Raw genomic sequence first — 21,730 nt, 5'->3', positions numbered from 1 at the left:
TTCTACGAGCCTGATTTAAAAGTTATCTTGCATTGTTTTCAGTGCATTTTCTTATTTGACCTGAATGGAAGTACAAAATGCGATGATGCGACAATGCTCTGTTATGTTTCCGCCATTCGCCATTAAATTCAAAATTAAACCCTTAAGATCTAAGAGAACCAATACTGTTTTGTACTTCACCAAACCTACCAGATCTTCCCCTTTTGTAGTCTTCCTCCTTTTGTATTCTAACTTTTAGTAAACCAACACCCCTCCCCTTTAAAAAAGGAACCAGCCGAACAAAGACTGGGGTCAGAGGATAGAGTCATTCATTAATTAGCACAGTCAAACAGACCTCTATGTCTGTTTGACTACAGCAAACAACTGCTGTAGGTCTCTCATGGAAGATGGTAATAGATGATGTTGAGGAGTGAGGACACATTCCTGGTTGACATACTTTCCTATTAGTTCCCTAGGTATAACCCAATGATTTATACACACACACGCACTCGCACACACATCTATGGTATGACCCCATGTGGGCTATGCTATAGGTCATGGAAGGTTTGCGAAGGGTAAGTGATTTTCTGTCATGACACTTTTTGACTTGAGGGCAGCAACACAAGACATACAGTATGTACACTGTGTGCGTGGACATGAGGTGGTGAGAGTGACCCTTTGTGATAATGCTGCTCATTCACTCCCTCCCATTTCAGGGAGGCCGATGCAATGGTCTGTTATCTCTGGTGTAGGTTGAAGTTTCACTTGAATTTCTGATCTAGGGTCAGTTTTGCTTTGTACCTACCAGTGGGTAACCTTTTCATATAGGTTGGTTAAAGCTGATCTAGAATTTGTGGTTAAAGGCTACTACTTCTGGTTTGAGTGTTATCTCTATCCCCTCTCCGGTCACAGCAATGGCACTCCCTCTCTCACAGCTCAGGGACAGTTATCTATCACAACGCACACTGACACACACCACCCATGTTCCACAATCGCCCCTCTGCGGAGATACACCTCGTTGTCCACCCTCAGACACACACACAAACACACGAACACACTGATTACATAAGAGTGAGCCCGTTATTAGAATGAATGAAGATATGCTTATGCATTGAATTAATTAATTAATAATGGATATATAGATGAATGTCATATGAAGACTGCCCATTGTGGACAACAAATATTATTTCAGGATTTCAGGTTAAAAGTAATTTTAAACAACAATATTGAAATGCAACATTTTATATGCTTGAATAGCCTAGGCTATGTGATAAGATTTTGAATCAGTGTCCAGTTTGATTATACCAGTATTGAAACAAAAACAAGAGAACGTTGAAATCAATATGATAAATTAATTGGSCAGTGACATGTTTTTTCTGTCACAGTGATAGATTGGTAGTGAGTTGCTCAATGGACTTATGGTAATACATTTCACTAACCAACCAAATCTCAGATTCAAAACTGGACCCACCCCGCATAATTACATCTACACGAGCGTGAAAGTTGTTTGAGTTGGCGTGAATCAACAACGCAAGAAACTCCACCGTGACCACCTCAACTTAGTTGGTGATAAAAAATAAGTTCCACTGCGAATAATTATGATGATATATCGTTTACTAAGAAGACTAATGATATGTAGTTTATTAACTTACTGAGGTTGGACTGCTTCCTTCTTTGACAAAAGTGCTGAAATTGCTCAATATCGTCACAAAGGAACTCTGCTGGCTGGCTAGCTAGCTAACTCGCACGAGCGAGAGAGCAAAGAAGATCCATTTAACTATTTCTTAGGCATAGCCCAGTTTGAACACTATTTAGCTAGCTACCCATTAAAMACATGTACTGACTTGAATAGTTATCAACGTGAAGTAGCTAAGATCTCAGAGGGAACAGGTAGCCGCTGTTTTAGCTTGAGTGAGACCTCCCGAGTCAAGTTCTAAAAGTTGGGTATTCTAGCATTTACCAGAAATTCAACGAGCTAACTAAACCTTGAGTTGCAGCCGTCTTGGGAAGATGTCTTGCCGAAGCGGAGTCAGCCAGACCCGGGGAGACTCTTCTGGTCCACAGCCCTTGAGAGCAACAGTTCCATTCCAGCTGCACAGCAAAGCACAGACCAGCTTGAAAAATGGCAAGTCAGGTATGGTAAACACAGACAGTACAGATATAGCTAGCTAAGGTTAACTACATGTTTTGATTTTCATTGAGTATCTCATTCAACATAAACCCAAACAAACAGTGGTAGAAATGAGCGTGGGTGAGAAAATAAGGTCTTGCAATTATACTGTTAATTGTTAATTTATGGTAACTGCTTTCAAAAGTTATGCTTTCATTTGATAACAACCAGTAAAATGTACWACAGAACAATGTAATAATTGCCTGACAAAGGAAATGGTTGAAACAATGTTACACCCCTTCAACCATCCAATGCTGAATAAGGTCACTTGAACAAAAACAGACAAAATGGCTGTAATATACAGCAATTACTGTAATATTACTCTAGGCTACATAACTTAGATTGTATGACTTCATTTGAAACTGTCATATAGCAGTGGTAGTAATACAGCTGTACTGTTGGAACCTTCCGACAACAGTTACTAGTTAAAACAGGTTGAACACCTTTCTGGGCTTCATGAAGTATCAGTCTCGCCATCACCAAATACAACTAAGAGGTGTAATGGGGTTCTACACTTTTTTCTACACCAGCACATGATTTGGTCCACACACTTGTTTTAACAAAAAAAAAGATAATTGATCTAGTTTGAGTCCTATAATGTGCCTGCATTCCGTACAGAACCAGGCTAATAATGACTATTCATCTTTTAAATTACCATGCCCTTGTTCTTACATTTTTATTTATACATTTTTTTATTTCACCTTTATTTATTTAACCAGGTAGGCTAGTTGAAAACAAGTTCTCATTTGCAACTGCGACCTGGCCAAGATAAAGCATAGCAATTCGACACATACAACAACACAGAGTTACACATGGAATAAACAGAACATAGTCAATAATACAGTATAACAAAAGAAAACAAAAAGTCTATATACAGTGAGTGCAAATGAGGTAAGATAGGGAGTTAAGGCAGTAAATAGGCCATGGTGGCGAAGTAATTACAATATAGCAATTAAACACTGGAATGGTAGATGTGCAGGAGATGAATGTGCAAGTAGCGATACTGGGGTGCAAACGAGCAAGATAAATAAATACAGTATGGGGATGAGGTAGGTAGATAGATGGGCTGTTTACAGATGRGCTATGTACAGGTGCAGTGATCTGTGAGCTACATTGATTTGGATAGATTTACTGTAACAGCAAAGAAAAGAGACTGCTCAAATAAAGTGCAAAATGTATTCATTGCAGATGTCGAAATCCTCTAGAGAGCAGAATTTCAAAACAATTTAGTTGTTTTTCAATGTCAACCACAGTGCGTCAAACCACATCGGGTGACCATTTATGAGGTCTGGGGAAAATCTGAGAAATGTCTTATTTTTTGTTGTGTGTGTTACCGTTTAATTCAGGTGCACACCAGCCAGACAGTTGTTTGACAAGCAGTGTTTCTGTAGCGCACTGTAGCGCCTACCCGAAAACGGTTAGGCTATCAATAGCATCGTTAATGGCTACGCAAAGTAGTGGACATATAGGTCCTATGCTCACTGCACATGCAATTGAAAGATACTGGCCCCAAAATATTTAATTACTGTCCCGGTCAAATCTGACTAGAAAGTGAATGATGTGTGCATCATTTCAATAGCAGGTGATTTTATTTATACAGAGCTCAGAAATAGTCAAATTCAAGGAATTTCAAATACTTTTTCAAGCACTTAATTTTAATTGTACATTTTATATCTAATTGTTTTAGCCTATAGGGAAAAAAATCCACTGAAAATGTATGCAAAATGGTATGCATTACCGCTTTTAAGAATATATATATGGGCTCCCGAGTGGCGCAGAGGTCTAAGGCACTGCATCTCTAGAAGTGTCACTACAGACCCTGGTTTGATTCCAGGCTGTATCACAACTGGCCGTGATTGGAAGTCCCGTAGGGTTTGGTCGGGGTAGGCCGTCATTGTAAATAAGAATTTGTTCTTAACTGACATGCCTAGTTAAATAAATATTAAATATATATATTCTTTATAGGCCTACCCAATGGCATTATGCATTGACATTCACATTATTTTTACATTCTAAAATTTGTCCGAATAATGTGGGCATTGCCTGATTTAAATAGACGGCATGCTCCTGAAAGATAAATTTGAGAAAAAAAAAAGAAAAAAAACCCCACCTTAAAGTCGTATCTCAAATAGACAGTTTCGAAATTGCTTGCTATTTCGCCATAGAACATGATGATCTCCCTGAGGAGGATGAGCTGGCCAATCAGCGGTCATGCATGAATATTTTTAATGACCAGTATACACCCACATCATTCTGTTGTTGGGGTATGCCCATCCATTCCAACACAGAAAAGCAGCTTTTAAACATCCCTAATAATGACAATGTTTTGGAAGGAAAACTGTTTCACTCACGCTACATGACTAAAAGTATGTGGACACCTGTTTGTCGAACATCTTATTCCAAAATCATGGGCATTAATAATTTATAATGAATTAGTAATACTAGATGTTGGAACATTGCTGCGGGGACTTGCTTCCATTCAGCCACGAGCATTAGTGAAGTTGGGCGATTAGGCCTGGCTCGCAGTCGGYGTTCCAATTCATCCCAAAGGTGTTCGATGGGGTTGAGGTCAGAGCTCTGTGCATGCCAGTCAAGTTCTTCCACACCGATCTCGACAAACCATTTCTTTATGGACCTCGCTTTGTGCAATGGGGCATTGTCATGCTGAAACAGGGAAGGGCCTTCCCCAAACTGTTGCCACAAAGTTGGAAGCACTGAATCGTCTAGAATGTCGTCGTGTGCTTTAGCATTAGAATTTCCCTTCTCTGGAACGAAGGGGCCTAGCCTGAAAAACAGCCTCAGACCATTGTTCCTCCTCCACCAAACTTTACACTTTGCACTATGCATTGGGGCAGGTAGCATTTTTCTGGCATCCGCCAAACCCAGATTTGTCCATCGGCCTGCCAGATGGGGAAGTGTGATTTCACTCCAGAGAACGTGTTTCCACTGCTCCAGAGTCCAATGGCGGCGAGCTTTACACCACTCTAGGTGACGTTTGGCATTGCGCATGGTGATCTTAGGCTTGTGTGCGTCTGCTCGGCAATGGAAACCCATTTCATGAAGCTCCCGCCAAACTGTTCTTGCAATTGGCATTGAGGAGTGTTTCTGTCAGTTATAATGCCCTTTTGTGGGGAAAAACACATTCTGATTGGCTGGGCCCAGCTCCCCAGTGGTTTGGCACTGGCTGCTAAGTGGGTGGGCCTATACCCTCCAAGGCCCACCAATGGCTACACACCTGCCTAGTCGTGAAATCCATAGATTTGGGCCCAATTCATTTATTTCAATTGACTAATTTCCTTATATGAACTGTTACTCAGTAAAATCTCTGAAATTGTTCCATGTTGCATTTTTATATTTTGGTTCAGTATAATTATAGGTCATATTTAAAAATCTGGACACACTGGGCAGTTGCTGTAATGTTATAGTATTATCGGACACCGCCAACAGTGCATGTTAGCCTAGGTAAAATCTTATTTCAGCAGCTGCAAAATGAAAGACATGATTGATGTAGACTTGACATTATACACGTTTTCCCAACTATGCATGTTAAAATTCCCCTCCTTTCATTGTTATCAGAGAAGAAGACCAAAGCGCGACAGGTGACCCCTGGGATGCGGCGGACACTCTCTCTGGATGCCATTGTGGGCCCCTACCTGCAGGGCCACTGGCCCAAAGAGCCCGAGGGCCAGGCAGGCCTCTGCAGGAAGAACCAATCAACCCAGGTGACTACCTCCCATTGAATCCTCTGACAATATCCGTTTGTTATATTTCCTCCATTTTATGTATCTGAATGGGGAAAGTCACAAAGTTTTTGATTTAAGCCCAGGGATGGTAGTTATAGATGTTCTGCTAGTTAGGCTTTGTTAGGAAAATTAAGTTATATGTATGTAGAATAAAAACAGACAAAATKATCTACAATAGGCTATGCCTACATCATTCGAGTCATGTTTTGAGGTTAATAATAGCCAGCACAAGTGACCGTAAATTACCTGTAAAAGTATTTGTCTAGGCTTTGGAGAGGTTGCATTTAGGGCTGTGCTTGTAGCAGACGATTGAGAGTGAGCGAAAAGGCAAGTACTGAGAGACAGAAAAATTAGTGTTAAGTGGGGGTTCTGCTCTCTGAAGGAGTGAGAACCACAGTCGTGTGAACATGTCTGGAGTCAGCTGACAGGGCCTTTTTTTGTCGCGCAGCAGGCTGCACCCATCCTATCTGTGTGCTTGCGCTCTGCAGGGACTCGCCACTAGCCCACATCCTCTCCCTCTTTCTCCATCTCTCTGAGGCTTGAGAGGCAGCAAGCAGAATAGGTGTGTGTTAGGGGTACGGTGTGAGTCTCTTACCTCAAGCCCTTATGCTCTGCTCTCTCTCTGTGCAAAGATTTGTGTTTTCAACACATTATGCATGGTGTAATGTCACTTAAGCATAAAGCACATCTGGTAATAGATGATGGACATGACACAATGTGTCTTACATGTCCCCCCCYTTGTCCTAGTCAAAAGATCAATGTTGCACGTTTTTAGACATTATTCAATGCCCTAAACATTTAAAAAAACACCAATGCAGTTATGCGTTTTTAACTTGCATTAGGCATGGATAAAGTGTTTTTGATTCCATGTGCTGAACCCCTCATGACATGGAATAACGTGTGACTTAGGAAGATGATAATCATGACACTGTGCTCTTCCTCCTCCAGACGCCTGACTCGTGGTCAGACGAGGCTTCGAACAGGAAAGGCAGCGAAGGGCACAAACGCTCTGCATCGTGGGGCAGTGCTGAGCACCTACAGGAGGCATGTACTGCACTGACACCCACTCACATCGCATGAAGTCACAAGTGTTGAAATCACAAGTGTTGTGTGAGAACAGGAGTTGAAAGCTTCTGGGTCTCAAACAGATATATATAGGGTTGCAAAACTCCCGGTAATTTACCAAAGTTAGCACATTGTTTGGACATTTTGGTAATTAAGGAAACTTTGGTAATTTATATTTGAATAATAAAACAAAATATATTAATTAAGGATGTAACAATTGACCGATGCGCTTTAGTCCCCGATTTTAAATGTTTAAGATACAAGTGCATGGGTCCGTGGACCCCCAAACTGTTCCAAATGTAGCATGCATTGGTCAGAAAATGGATTCAAATGTTACAAATCGCCGGTTCGTATTTTTCTTTGGCTCCTATTACATTCTTTCTACCTTCTGAAAATACCTCATCTTTTGTGACAACTGATGTGTCAAACTGCATGTAACTGTGTTGACAGTCATTGATCTACAAGTCATTTTGCATGCCCCACAACCCCAGGCAATAAATGCCCAAATGGCTTATGTGATATTAGGCTTTATTAGTTGTGACAACCTATGTAATTTGCTAGGTTATTGTTATCGATGTGCTGTTGAAATTGTGTTTTGCCGGTATTAAAGTAGCTACCGGAGAGACAACTCTCATCTGGTTATACCTGCTTAACAGGGCTTACAATACATTTTATTTGATTGTTCAGGTTCTCCATCAGCAATAGTTTTGGTAGTTTTGCTTCAAACAATCAGTGTATATGGTCMTTTTTAGATATACAGGTTAAAGTTTAAAAATGTTATAGACAGCAATCCCTTTTGAGAGGTGCTCTGCGTGACCAAAGCGAGAGGAGCAGACAATATCACTCTGTAAAAACTTCCAAGTGTTCAGAACCAGTTGATTTGCGATAAGCGGGGTGAAATCCAAAGTTGTGTTATATATTCATTGCCTACAGTGCATTAGGAAAGTATTCAGATCCTTTCCCTTTTTCGAAACATTTTTACGTTACAGCCTTATTGTAAAATGGTTTAAAACATTTTCCTCATCAATCTACACACAATACCCCATAATTCAAAGCAAAAATAGGTTTTTAGAAATATTTGCAAATTTATAAAATAAAAACAGACCTTATTTACATAAGTATTCAGACCCTTTGCTATGAGACTCGAAATTGAGCTCAGGTGCATCCTGTTTCCACTAACCATCCTTGATTGGAGTCCACCTGTGGTAAATTCAATTGATTGGTCATGATTTGGAAAGGCGCACACCTGTCTATATAAGGTCACACAGTTGACAGGGCATGTCAGGACAAAAACCAAGCCATGAGGTCAAGGAATTGTCCGTAGAGCTCCGTGACATGATTGTGTCGAGGCACAGATCTGGGGAAGGGTAACCACACATTTCTGCAGCATTGAAGGTCCCCAAGAACACAGTGACCACCATCATTCTTCAATGGAAGAAGTTTGGAACCACCAAGACTCTTCCTAGAGCTGGCCACCCGGCCAAACTGAGCAATCGGGGGAGAAGTGCYTTTGTAAGGGAGGTGACCAAGAACCCGATGGTCTCTCAGACAGAGCTTCAGACTTTCTCTGTGGAGATGGGAGAACCTTCCAGAAGGACAACCATCTCTGCAGCACTCTGCCAATCAGGCCTTTATTGTAGAGTGGCTAGACGGAAGCCCCTCAGTAAAAGGCACATGACAGCCCGCTATGAGTTTGCCAAAAGGCACCTAAAGGACTCAGACCATGAGAAACAAGATTCTCTAGTCTGATGAAACCAAGATTGAACTCTTTGGGGACCTTCAATGCTGAATGCCAAGCGTCACGTCTGGAGGAAACCTGGCACCATCCCTACGTTGGAGCATGGTGGTGGTGGTGGCAGCAGCATCATGTTGTGGGAATTTATTTCAGGGACTGGGAGACCAGCCAGGATTGAGGGAAAGATTAATGGAGCAAAGTACAGAGAGATCCTTGATGAAAACCTGCTCCAGAGTGCTCAGGACCTCAAACTGGGGCAAAGGTTCACCTTCCAACAGGACAGAGCTTGAGAGGCTCTGCAGAGAAGAATGGGAGAAACTCCCCAAATACAGCTGTGTCAAGCTTGTAGCGGAAACATTTGCAAGAAACACAAGTTTTGGTTTATTTCATAACCATAATTTTGAGTTTTGTAAAAATAAAAATTGTACTGCTCTGTGTGGGGCGGCAGGTAGCCTAGCGGTTAAGAGTGTTGGGCCAGTAACTGAAAGGGCAATGGTTCGAATCCCGAGCCAACTAGGTGAAGAATCTATCGATGTGCCCTTGACCAAGGTCCTTAACCCTAATTGCTTCTGTAAGTCACTCCAAATAAGTGTCTGCTAAATGACTAAAATGAATGTGAGCAATGAGCGTGGTTTTTCTGATAATGTTTAGGGAGCACGCACGCCTGAGCACGCATAGAAGTACTTGGCCTGCTCCGCGCAAATGTAGGAAAGTGCTCATTTGGGAATGTCTGATTTGTCTTAAGCCATGGTGGACATGGTGAGTTAACTCACCATGACTTAATAAACTAAGTCAACAAAGTTTGTTTTTCAACATCCATTGCGAATAGGTCCTCGCAGTATCTGAAAAGTCTTTCCAATACTCTCCCGGCTTCGATAATCACCAAGCCTCAGTGTGAGAGCAAAATATCATGATCTTGTGATCCCATATGTCCAGTGGAAAGGTCATAAAATACCTGAAAAATGTTTCCCTTGTGCAAAAATAACTGTCTGTCCCAAGCTCACTGGCACAGAAACTGAGCCCCCGGAATAGGCTAGTTAATACAATGTTGCAAGTTCCATAGCAATGGCATTCGGGCTGGATCCATTTGATACAATGTTGCAACTTCGCTAGAGGGCTGGATTAATTTGATACAATGTTGCACTTCAGTAGTGATGCTCAAGTCAAGACAGATGGATAGAAAGGGAGGCAGACAGGCGGAGTAGAGAGATGAATGCGAATGAAAGAACCTGAAGTTTTAGAGGTTTTTTTTTATTTGTCAGCGTTAGGTTTATGTATTTTACTTAGTTGACAATGGAATTTATAGCCTACAGGCCAATGCAGCAGTAGGCTTATCTCTGAGTTCCATGCGCACATTTCTTTAGCTGCCGATGGATCACGGTGTATCAAGAGGTTGGTGCTCTCACATTAGTTTAATTTTTACTTTCAGATTTTTATCATATTAATTCAGATTTTTATGATTAATCACAACAATGATTTTGAGAAACTAAACCGTTATTGAAAGTAAACTGTTCCACGAAAATGTGCGTATGAAAATCATAACTAAGAAATAGGTTAATATATCCGAGATTCTCACGTGGCCCATTTGTATTATTGGGCTATATCAGCCAATAGGGTTGACGTATACTGAATAAAAGCAACATGTACAGTGTTGGTCCCATGTTTCATGAGCTGAAATAAAAGATCCCATAMATTTTCCGTAAGCACAAAAAGCTTATTTCTCTCAAATGTTGTGCACAAATTTGTTTACATCCCTGTTTAGTGAGTATTTCWMCTTTGCAAAGAAAATCCATCCAACTGACGGGTGTGGCATATTAAAAAGCTGATTAACTTTTACTTGGTACTCATCCCGGATCCGGGAGCACCCCCATCAGTAAAAAAGCTGACTAGCATAGCCTAGCATAGCGCCACAAGTAAATACTAGCATCTAAATATCATTAAATCACAAGTCCTAAGACACCAGAATGAAAGATACAGATCTGTGAATCCAGCCATCATTTCTGATTTTTAAAATGTTTTACAGGGAAGACACAATATGTAAATCTATTAGCTAACCACGATAGCAAAAGACACAACTTTTTTTTCCCACCATTTTTTTCCTGCATAGGTAGCTATCACAATTTCGACCAAATAAAGATATAAATAGTCACTAACCAAGAAATAACTTCAAAGATGACAGTCTGATAACATATTTATTGTATAGCATATGTTTTGTTAGAAAAATGTGCATATTCAGGTAAATATACACAGTTCTACATTGCAGCTGCAATCTGAAATAGCGTCGAGCAGCCAGAATAATTACAGAGACCAACGTCAAATACCTAATTACTCATCAATAAATCATTTCTGAAAAATACACAGCGTACAGCAAATGAAAGCCCAACATCTTGTGAATCAGCCAATATGTCAGATCTTTTAAGTGTTTTACAGCGAAACACAATATAGCATTATATTAGCTTACCACAATAGCCAGAAACACAACCGCATTTACAGCAGCAAAGGTTAGCGATCGTAACAATCCAGCAAAAGATATATAATTTGACTAACCTTGATAAACTTCATGAGATGACAGTCCTGTAACATCAATATACACAATGCATATAGGTTTGTTGAAAATGTGCATATTTAGCAGCACAAATGTGGTTCTACAATGTGATCAGTAGCAACATTTCAGGCATTTGCCGGCGCCATCTTGGAGAGGCACCTAATCTAATCGATAAATAATCGTAAAACTTGACTAAAAATACAGGTTGGCACGCAAATGAAAGATGCATTAGTTATTAATGCAACCGCTTGTGTAGATTTTTAAATTAACGTTACTAGACATACAGTGTGCGTTACAGCCAGACCAGTGCCGAAATTAATGGCGACAAATCCTTTTACATTTTTCCACATAAATACGAATTAAATCATAAATAGCTCTTACTTTTGGACGAGCTTCCATCAGAATCTTGGGCAAGTTGTCCTTTGTCCAAAAGAATCGTTGCTCGTTTGTAAAACGTCCTCTTCAACTTTGGAAATAGCAGCTAACGTTAGCTATGTGGCGCAGACATGCCCAATCTTCAAAACGCAATACTAAGGAAATTCCGAAAATCGCAATATACTCGCATAAACTGATTATAACTCGGTTTAAAATAACTTCGTTATGATGTTTTAACACCTATATCGAATTAAATCACAGACGATATATCTAAGGCCGATAACTTGAGCTTTTTCCGAACGCCATGCTGAGGTCCTGCTCTGCGCAATGACGAACAATGAAAAGACTGCACCCCCCATGCCATGGCCTTTTATAAGGTCTGAGATCTGCCTAGAAACTCCATTCCAATTCTCATTGGTTACTGACATCCAGGGAAGGCGCGTGCAGTTCATGTCGACCCATAGGATACATACAGAGTTTTAAACTGATCCTAGAAAGGGTCAACATTTTCAAGATTTTGCAGTACCCGTCAGGAATTTCGCTGCCAAACGAGTTCTGTTTCACTCAGAGAAATAATTCAAAACGGTTTTAGAAACTAGAGAGTGTTTTCTATCCAATAGTAATAATAATATGCATATTGTACGAGCAAGAATTGAGTACGAGGCAGTTTAATTTGGGAACGATAAATGGTAACGTTGAAACAGCACCCCTATATTGAGAAAGGTTAACCTGTCTAGTACACGCGTTCCGCTAGCGGAACCCTCGACAAAATTCCGCTAAAAGGCAACACGGGAAATACCTTATTTTTTGGATAATATGTAACTTTCACACATTAACAAGTCCAATACAGCAAATGAAAGATAAACATCTTGTTAATCTACCCATCGTGTCCGATTTCAAATAGGCTTTACAGCGAAGCACAACATATGATTATGTTAGATCACCACCAAGTCAAAAAAAAATACACAGCCATTTTCCACCAAAGATAGGAGTCAGAAAAAGTAGAAATAGAGATAAAATGAATCATTAACCTTTGATGATCTTCATCAGATGACACTCATAGGACATCATGTTACACAATACATGTATGTTTTGTTCGATAATGTGCATATTTATATCCAAAACCTTAATTTACATTGGCGCCATGTATCCTCCAAAATATCCGAGAGAATTGCAGAGAGCCACATCAAATAACAGAAATACTCATCATAAACTTTGATGAAAGATACATGTTTCACATAGAATTAAAGATACACTTGTTCTTAATGCAACGCTGTGTCAAATGTCAAAAAAGCTTTACGGAAAAAGCAAACCATGCAATAATCTGAGACGGCGCTCAGAATTTCTTTTTTTAAATCCGCCATGGCAACATAAATCAGAAATTAACAATATAAATATTCCCTTACCGTTGATGATCTTCTTCAGAATGCACTCCCAGGAATCCTAGTTCCACAATAATTTGTTGTTTTTGTTCGATAATGTCCGTTATTTATGTCCAAGTAGCTACTTTTGTTAGTGCGTTTAGTAAACATATCCAAACGCTCCGTGCAGGTCCCCATAACGTCGGACGAAAACTCAAAAAAGTTATATTACAGGTCGATAAACTTGTCAAACTAAGTAGAGAATCAATCTTTCGGATGTTGTTATCCTAAATATTCAATAACGTTCCAACCGGAGGATTCCTTTGTGTCTGTAGAAGTAATGGAACGCAAGTCGCTACCATGTGAAATGCGCGTGACCAGGACTTGGCTCTCTGCAGACCACTGACTGAAACAGTCCCATCGCGGCTCAACATCACAGTATAACTTCATTCAACGTTCACAGACTGTTGACACTAGTGGAAGGTGTAGGAAGTGCAAACAGATCCATATCCCACAGGGATTTCAATAGGCGATGAGTTGAAAAATTGACCAGCCTCAGAATTCTCACTTCCTGTTTGGATTTTTCTCAGGTATTTGCCTGCCATATGAGTTCTGTTATACTCACAGACATCATTCAAACAGTTTTAGAAACTTCAGAGTGTCTTATATCCAATAGTAATAAATAATATGCATATATTAGCATCTGGGACAGAGTAAGGGAGGGAGTTCACTCTGGGCACGCTATTCATCCAAAGTGAAAATGCTGCCCCCTATCCCTAAAAAGTTAAACAGCATGATCATTACACAGGTTCACCTTGTGCTGGGGACGGTAAAAGGCCACACATTTMTTTTTTGTTGTCACGCATCACAATGCAACAAATGTCTAATTTTGAGGGAGTGTGCAATTGGCATGCTGACTGCAGGAATGTCCACCAGAGCTGTTGCCAGAACTGAGTGGTMATTTCTCTACAATAAGCTGCCTCACAAATCATTTTAGAGAATTTGTTAGTAAGTCCAACTGGCCTCACATCCGGCTTCTTCACCTGCGGGATGGTCTGAGACAAGCCACACGGACAGCTGATGAAACTACGTTTGCACAACCGAAGAATATCTGCACAAACTGTTAAAAACAGTCTCGGGAAGCTCATCTGCGTGCTCGTTGTCCTCACCAGGGTCTTGATCTGACTGCAGTTCGGCATCTTAACCGACTTCAGTGGGCAAATGCTCACCTTTGATGGCCAATGGAACGCTGGAGAAGTATGCTCTTCACAGATGAATCCCGGTTTCAACTGTAGACACCGTGTATGGCGTCATGTGGGCAAGCAGTTTAAGAGTGCCCCATGGTGGGGTTATGGTTTGGGCAGGCATAAGCTATGAACAACGAACACAATTGCTTTTTATCAATGCCAATTTGAATGCACAGAAATAACGTGATGAGATCCTGATGCCCATTGTCGCGCCATTCATTCTCCGCCATCACCTCATATTTCAGCATAATACACGGCCCCATGTCGCAAGGATCTGTACACAATTCCTGGAAGCTGAAAATGTCCTAGTTCTTCTATTGCCTGCATACTCACCAGACATGTCACCCATTTGAGCATGTTTGGATCGAYGTGTACGACAGCGTGTTCCAGTTCCCACCAATATCCAGCAACTTCGCACAGCCATTGAAGAGGAGTGGGACAACATTCCACATGCCACAATCAACAGACTGATCCACTCTATGCGAAGGAGATGTCACGCTGCATGAGGCAAATGGTGGTCACACCAGATGCTGACTGGTGTTCTGACCCATGCCCCTACCTTTTTGTTAAGGTATCTGTGACCAACAGATGCATATCTGTATTCCCGGTGTAGTGACTTTCATTAATCTGATGATTGTTATTTATCAACTATGTTTAATTGTTACCCGATTTATTTTTATTTTTTTATTAATCATGTAACAATTGACTCATTAGGCTTTGGGGCACCACGGTAGAAGTTGTTTAACGAGTTGCCATCTCCTGAATTAAACTCTAGACTCTAGAGAGCAACTCTTCAGAACAACAACGCTTTCAATGTTTTGGTGTCAACAAATGGTAACGTACCCTGTTATTGCTAAGAAAGCTCTGGAGATTTTCATACCGTTTGTTACAACATATCTTTGCGAGCAATCCTTTTYGAGGATGCTGGACATAAAAACAAAGAAAAGGAACAGACTTTGTTGCGAAAATGACATGAGAGTGGCCCTTGCCAAGGTGAAGCCGCGCATTTCTGAACTGGTCTCTGAAAGGCAACAGCAGAAGTCACACTGATTTGCAGTAAATATTCATTATTATGTTTCTGTGTGAGAATCATGTTTTGATGATTTTGTTCTTTGAACACACGGTTGATGTTGATGCACGGTTCATTTTGTGCACCAGTAAAATATATACCTATGTTTTGAATTTGAAAAAATCATATTTTATTTTTCCAATTAAGAAGGGTTCGGTGAATGCGCATATGAAACTGGTGGGGTTCAGTACCTCCAACAAGGTTAAGAACCACTGCTCTAGAGGATATGTTATGTATTGATTACAGTCACTTATTAATCATTACCTCATATCAGTCTCATTCTGAACAGTCGTAACCTTCTTGGATCTGCAAGAACCCCAACCTTGAGCATCATTCAGTACTACACAAATTGGTTTAATTATTTATTTACTAACTAAATAATTACACAGAATACACATACACACTTACATGGGACAAAGGTCCCTAGTGGACTGACAAGATATGATGGCTTGTTACACATAGATGGGGTGGGGAAAATAGAGTGAGAAAAAGAGAGTCTTATCGTGGATACATTGTAGGACTGTCCTCATTAATCATATACCTTGCACACGAACCGCCACCCGTTCGGAATAAGAAGTAATGAATGTATTTACGTGTTGAATGCAGTTCGCTGTTTCTCTGTCTGAACAAGCCCTCCTTCTGAAGAATGTTGGTTTGGTGAGCCTTTCCTGTGGGCCACTTGTACATGCTTTGATTGTCCACCAGAGGTCACATTGTCCTCCTTAGTTGTGCGGTCTCCAATGGGCTGTTTCCTAAGAACAGCTACTTAGCCGTACCCATGATTTTCTGAGAGGGAAGTTTTCTTCTCCTCTTCTTCGGGTAGATAGTCAAAGTTCCAAACCACTTTACACACGCAGCTGCAGACTAGCGGTGTCCTGGTCTGGTAAGTTAATTTTCTTTACCTCGTGTTGAGAGTTTGAGTTAACCATTTCAACATGTGGACCACGGTCTCACGTCTTTCTGGTCTGATATGGTAATTCTTAGCCAGTCCTTTTAAGCACTCTGGCCAAAGGGGATGGCTCCGTCCGTCTGACACGCTCTTCTGACCTCACTCGGGGCGTGGCTACTTAACGTGCAAAGAATATAATTAGAAATTATATCTTATGACTCCTAAAAGCACATTTCTATCTTATGACTCCTAAAAGCACATTTCTATCTTAACAAAAATGYCTTCCTCATTATTTATATTGTATTCACATCAGATTGGATGAAAACCTGACAGCTAAAGGGGTTTTCCATTACACGTTACGACCAGTCTGGTTGTATTCCATTCCCCAACCAGTCTGATCTGACCCATTCTCATAATGACACCAGTCATGTGAAATCCATAGATTGGGGCCTAATGAATTCATTTCAATTGACTGATTTCCTAATTAACTCACTAAAATCTTTGAAATTGTTGCGTTTGATMTTTTTTGTTCMGTGTAGTTTGAAAAAGTTGAGGTGAAATATAGGGGAGTGAACACTTTACTTGAGCCACATTTTGCATAACTTTTAGGAGAGGGATGATTTGCAAGCAGAGTGAAATGCATGTCATTTATTTCCAGTCCATGTCTAAACTGTAGCCTACCATATTATGGAAGTTAGACAACTTCTCCACCATTGTAGCATAGTATACAGGCAATTTAATTGAGACCACCATACAGATTTTGAAGATGGAAATTAACATACCACTTAGCCAAATACATTTTAAAAATGTAATCGATGCGGTGCCTGTTAATTTCTCATCGAATCACAGCCCTACTTCACCAAACGGCGTGATGAAGCGCATTCGCGGAAAAGCCACTGTCGTTGCACCAATGTGTACCTAACCATAAACATCAATGCCTTTCTTTAAAATCAATACACAAGTATATATTTTTAAACCTGCATATTTAGTTAATATTGCCTGCTAACATGAATTTCTATATAACTAGGGAAATTGTGTCGGAAACGGTTCCGTATTTCACTGAAAGAAATAAACGTTTTGTTTGTTTCGAAATTGCTAGTTTCCGGATTCGACCATATACTTATGACCAAAGGCTCATTTTGGTGTGTTTATGTTATAATTAGTATATGATTTGATAGAGCAGTCTGACTGAGCGATGGTAGGCAGCAGCAGGCTCGTAAGCAATCATTCAACCAGCAACTTTCGTGCGTTTGCCAGCAGCTCTTTGCTGTGCTTCAAGCATTGAGCTGTTTATGACTTCAACCTATCAACTCCCGAGATTAGGCTGTGTGTAAACGCATGCTGAATGGCTAGCTATTAGCGGGGCGCGCCGCTAATAGCGTTCAAACGTCACTCGCTCTGAGACTTGGAGTAGTTGTTCCCTTGCAGAGGGCCGCGGCTTTTTTGGGATGGAGCATGTCACGGTAACGATGCTTCGAGGTGGCTGTTGTCTGTTTTTCCTGGTCGTAGCGAGCCCAGGTAGGGAAGGTGACGGGGAAGCTATACTGTACACTGGGCAATACTTAAAGTGCCTATAAGAACATCCAATAGTCAAAGTATATGAAATACAAATGGTATAGAGAGAAATAGTCCTATAATTCCTATAACAACCTCAACTCTAAAGACTTCTTACCTGGGAATATTGAAGACCGTGTTAAAAGGGAACCACCAGCCTTTCATATGTTCTCATGTTCTGAGCAAGGAACTTAAACATTAGCTTCTTTACATGGCACATATTGCACTTTTACTTTCTTCCGCCAACATTTAGTTTTTGCATTATTTAAACCAAATTTGAACATGTTTCATTATTTATTTGAGGCTAAATTGATTTTTGATTGTATTATATTAAGTTTAAATAAAGTGTTCATTCCGTATTGTTGTAATTGTCATTATTACAAATAAATAAATAAATAGAAATTAGGCCGATTTAATCGGTATCGGCTTTTTTTGGTCCTCCAATAATCTGTATCAGCGTTAAAACATCATAATTCGGTCGACCTCTAGTACCTTCAGGCGTTTGAAATTGCTCCCAAGGATGAACCAGACTTGTGGAGGTCTACAATTTTTTCTGAGGTCTTGGCTGATTTCTTTTGATTATCCCATGATGTCAAGCAAAGAGGCACTGAGTTTGAAGGTAGGCCTTGATATACATCCACAGGTACACCTCCAATTGACTCAAAGGATGTCAATTAGCCTATCAGAAGCTTCTAAAGCCTTTACATTTTTTTCTGGAATTTTCCAAGCTGTTTAAAGGCACAAGTCAACTTAGTGTATGTTACTTCTGACCCACTGGAATTGTGATACAATGAAATAATCTGTTCTGTAAACAATTGTTGGCAAAAATTACTTGTCGGTTAGGACATCTACTTCGTGCATGCGACGCACGAAAGTAGACTGTCCCCTAACCCGACTTGCCAAAACTTGATCTCGCCCGCCCAACAAAAGACAAGGGTAGGCTACTGAATGTAAATCAGCAAGAATTAGGCTTTGAGTTTGAATATTGCGACAGTTGCTTTTAATACAATAGATAACAAATAACCTACAAAACAAAGAACTAATCAAAATAATCTTGCATAACTTTGATGGGAGCAGGACAATTTGCAGGCAGACTCAAATATGTTATTAATATTTATTTCTAGTCAATGTCGGAGCCTAAACTATAGCCTAACATATTTAAGAAGTTMATTTCCATGGAAAGACAACTGCGTGTGCTAGTCTGCCCATGCATATAGCCTACAGGCAATTTTAATTGAGACCAAGCCTCGGTGCATTTTCTCACACAMCCAACACGAGAGGAGAGGTAGGCTACTGAACATGAAACAGAATAAGTGATGAGTTTGTGAATAGTGCAACAGAGGGGATTTTAAAACAATAGATAACACTTACATAACAAAGACAACCGTTYTGAAATAATCCATGGGAATGCAGCTCTTGCAGCCTTAGAGACTGTTTGTGTTTTGAGGTTGACTGACACTACTCTGCCCGTCACAGATTGCCAAGCTGAAACACCTGCTGCAGCAGCACTTCCCCAAACCCGGGGCATCGGGGGGCAACGAAAAGGTCCGCCACCACAACTACCTTCAAGGCAGCTACTCCCCAGGCACCATACAGGTATGACTCTCACACTCCACCATTGGTGATCTTTGTCCTGCATCTGCTCACTTCATTCATAATTGGTACAAATGTATGTATTTTATTATGTATTATGAACTTAGTATTCTAGACGAGTGTACGACTTCTCTTATTGGAGTCAAACACCGAGTATACAAAACATTAATAACACCTGCTCTTTCCATGACAAACAACTTCTATCTCAAGGCCATCAGACTGTTAAACAGTCATCACTAACCGGCCTCCTCCCAGTACCCTGCCCTGAACTTTAGTCACTGTCACTAGCTGGCTACCACCCTGTTACTCTACCATGCACCTTAGAGGCTGCTGCTCCTATGTACATAGTCATGGTACACTGATCACTTTAATAATGTTTGCATGCTGTTTTACCCACTTCATATATATGTACAGTGCCTTCAGAAAGTATTCAGACCCCTTGACTTTTTCCACATTTTGTTACGTTACAGCCTTATTCTAAAATKTAATAAATAAATAAATCCTCAGCAATCTACACACAATACCCTATAATGACAAAGTGAAAACAGATTTTTAGAAATGTTTGCAAATACATTAAAAATGAAAAACATAGCTTATTGCATAAGAATTCAGACCCTATGCAATGAGACTCAGAATTGAGCTCTAGTGCATCCTGTTTCCATTGATCATTCTTGATGTTTCTACAACTTGATTTGAGTCCACCTGTGGTAAATTCAATGATTGGACCTGCTTTTGGAAAGGCACACACCTGTCTATATAAGGTTCCACAGTTYACAGTGCATGTCAGAGCAAGGGAAAAAACCAAGCCATGAGGTCGAAGGAATTGTCCGTAGAGCTCAGARACAGGATTGTGTCGATGAACAGATCTGGGGAACGGTACCAAAGAATTTCTGCAGCATTGAATGTCCCCAAGAACACAGTGGCCTCCATTCTTAAATGGAAGAAGTTTGGAACCACCTAGACTCCAAGAGCTGGCCGCCCAGCCAAACTGAGCAATTGGGGGAGAAGGGCCTWKGTCAAGGAGGTGACCAAGACCCCAATGGTCACTCTGACAGAGCTCCAGAGTTCCTCTGTGGAGATGGGAGAACCTTCCAGAAGGACAACCATATCTGCAGCACTCTACCAATTAGGCCTTTATGGTAGAGTGCCCAGGCGGAAGCCACTCCTCAGTAAAAGGCACATGACAGCCTGCTTGGAGTTTGCCAAAAGGCACCCAAAGGACTCTGACCATGAGAAACAAGATTCTYTGGTCTGATGAAACCAAGATTGAACTCTTTGGCCTTAATGTCAAGCGTCACGCCTGGAGAAAACCTGGCACCATCCCTACGTCAGGATCAAGGGAAAGTTGAATGGCGCAAAGTACAGAGATCCTTGATGAAAACCTGCTCAGGACCTGGGGAGAAGGTTCATCTTCCAACAGGACAATGACCCTAAGCACACAGCCAAGACAATGCAGGAGTAGCTTTTGGACAAGTCTCTGAATGTCCTTCAGTGGCCCAGCCAGAGCCCGGGCTTGAACCTGATCGAACCTCTCTGGAGATACCTGAAAAAAGCTGTGTAGCGACGCTCCCCATCCAACCTGACAGAGCTTGAGGATCTGCAGAGAAGAATGTGAGAAACTCCCCAAATACAGGTGTGCCAAGCTTGTAGTGTCATACCCAAGAAGACTCRAGGCTGTAATCGCTGCCAAAGGTGCTTCAACAAAGTACTGCGTAAAGGGTCTGAATACTTATGTAAGTGTGATATTTCAGTTTTTTTATTTGTTTTAATACGTTTGCAAAAATGTAATCTGTTTTGCTTTGTCATTATGGGGTATTGTGTGTAGATTGATATGGGGGAACGATTTAATACATTTTAGAATAAGGCTGTAACTTAACAAAATGTGGAAAAAGTCAAGCGGTTTGAATACTTTCCGAATGCACTGTAAATTAAATGAGTCATACCATGGATCATTTATCTTAAAACAATTCCTTATGTCAGCTTCTATATGTCAGTTTAGACCCAGTCTTCAGAATTAAAGAAGGATTTTTAAGCCGTGAGACAATTGAGACATGGATAGGGTGAAGGGGCAAGACAAACGCTTTTAGTGCCTTTGAAAGGGGGGGTATGTTAGCAGGTGCCAGACGCACCAGTTTGTGTSAAGAACTGCAACGCTGCTGGGTTTTTCACACRAGTTWCTCGTGTGTATCAAGAATGGTCCACCATCCGCACGACATCCAGCCAACCTGACACAACTGTGGGAAGCATTGGTGTCCACATGGGCCAGCATCCCTCTGGAAAGCTTTCAACACCTTGTAGAGTCCATGCCCCGATGAATTAAGGGTGTTCTGAGGGCAAAAGTGGGGGGTAAAACTTATTTTAGGATGGTGTTCCTCATTTTTGGTATACTCACTGTTAAAATAAAA

At 40.8% G+C, this 21,730-nt stretch overlaps 1 protein-coding gene across 1 annotated transcript in view; it reads left to right on the top strand.

Moving 5' to 3' along the window:
- Positions 1 to 1,449: 1,449 nt before the first annotated feature.
- LOC111978439 (protein FAM117A) overlaps positions 1,450 to 21,730 on the top strand; it is a 39,614-nt gene continuing 19,333 nt past the window's right edge. Inside the window, exons 1-4 of the mRNA XM_024008504.2 lie at positions 1,450 to 2,113; positions 5,726 to 5,871; positions 6,841 to 6,936; positions 19,209 to 19,328. Coding sequence (XP_023864272.1) covers positions 1,990 to 2,113; positions 5,726 to 5,871; positions 6,841 to 6,936; positions 19,209 to 19,328 — 486 coding nt within the window. The 5' untranslated portion in view covers positions 1,450 to 1,989. The remainder of the gene's footprint in view (positions 2,114 to 5,725; positions 5,872 to 6,840; positions 6,937 to 19,208; positions 19,329 to 21,730) is intronic.

This window comes from Salvelinus sp. IW2-2015, linkage group LG18, assembly GCF_002910315.2.
Source record: "Salvelinus sp. IW2-2015 linkage group LG18, ASM291031v2, whole genome shotgun sequence".
Taxonomy (NCBI): Eukaryota; Metazoa; Chordata; class Actinopteri; order Salmoniformes; family Salmonidae; genus Salvelinus; species Salvelinus sp. IW2-2015.
This window is presented reverse-complemented; position numbering and strand designations above follow the sequence as displayed.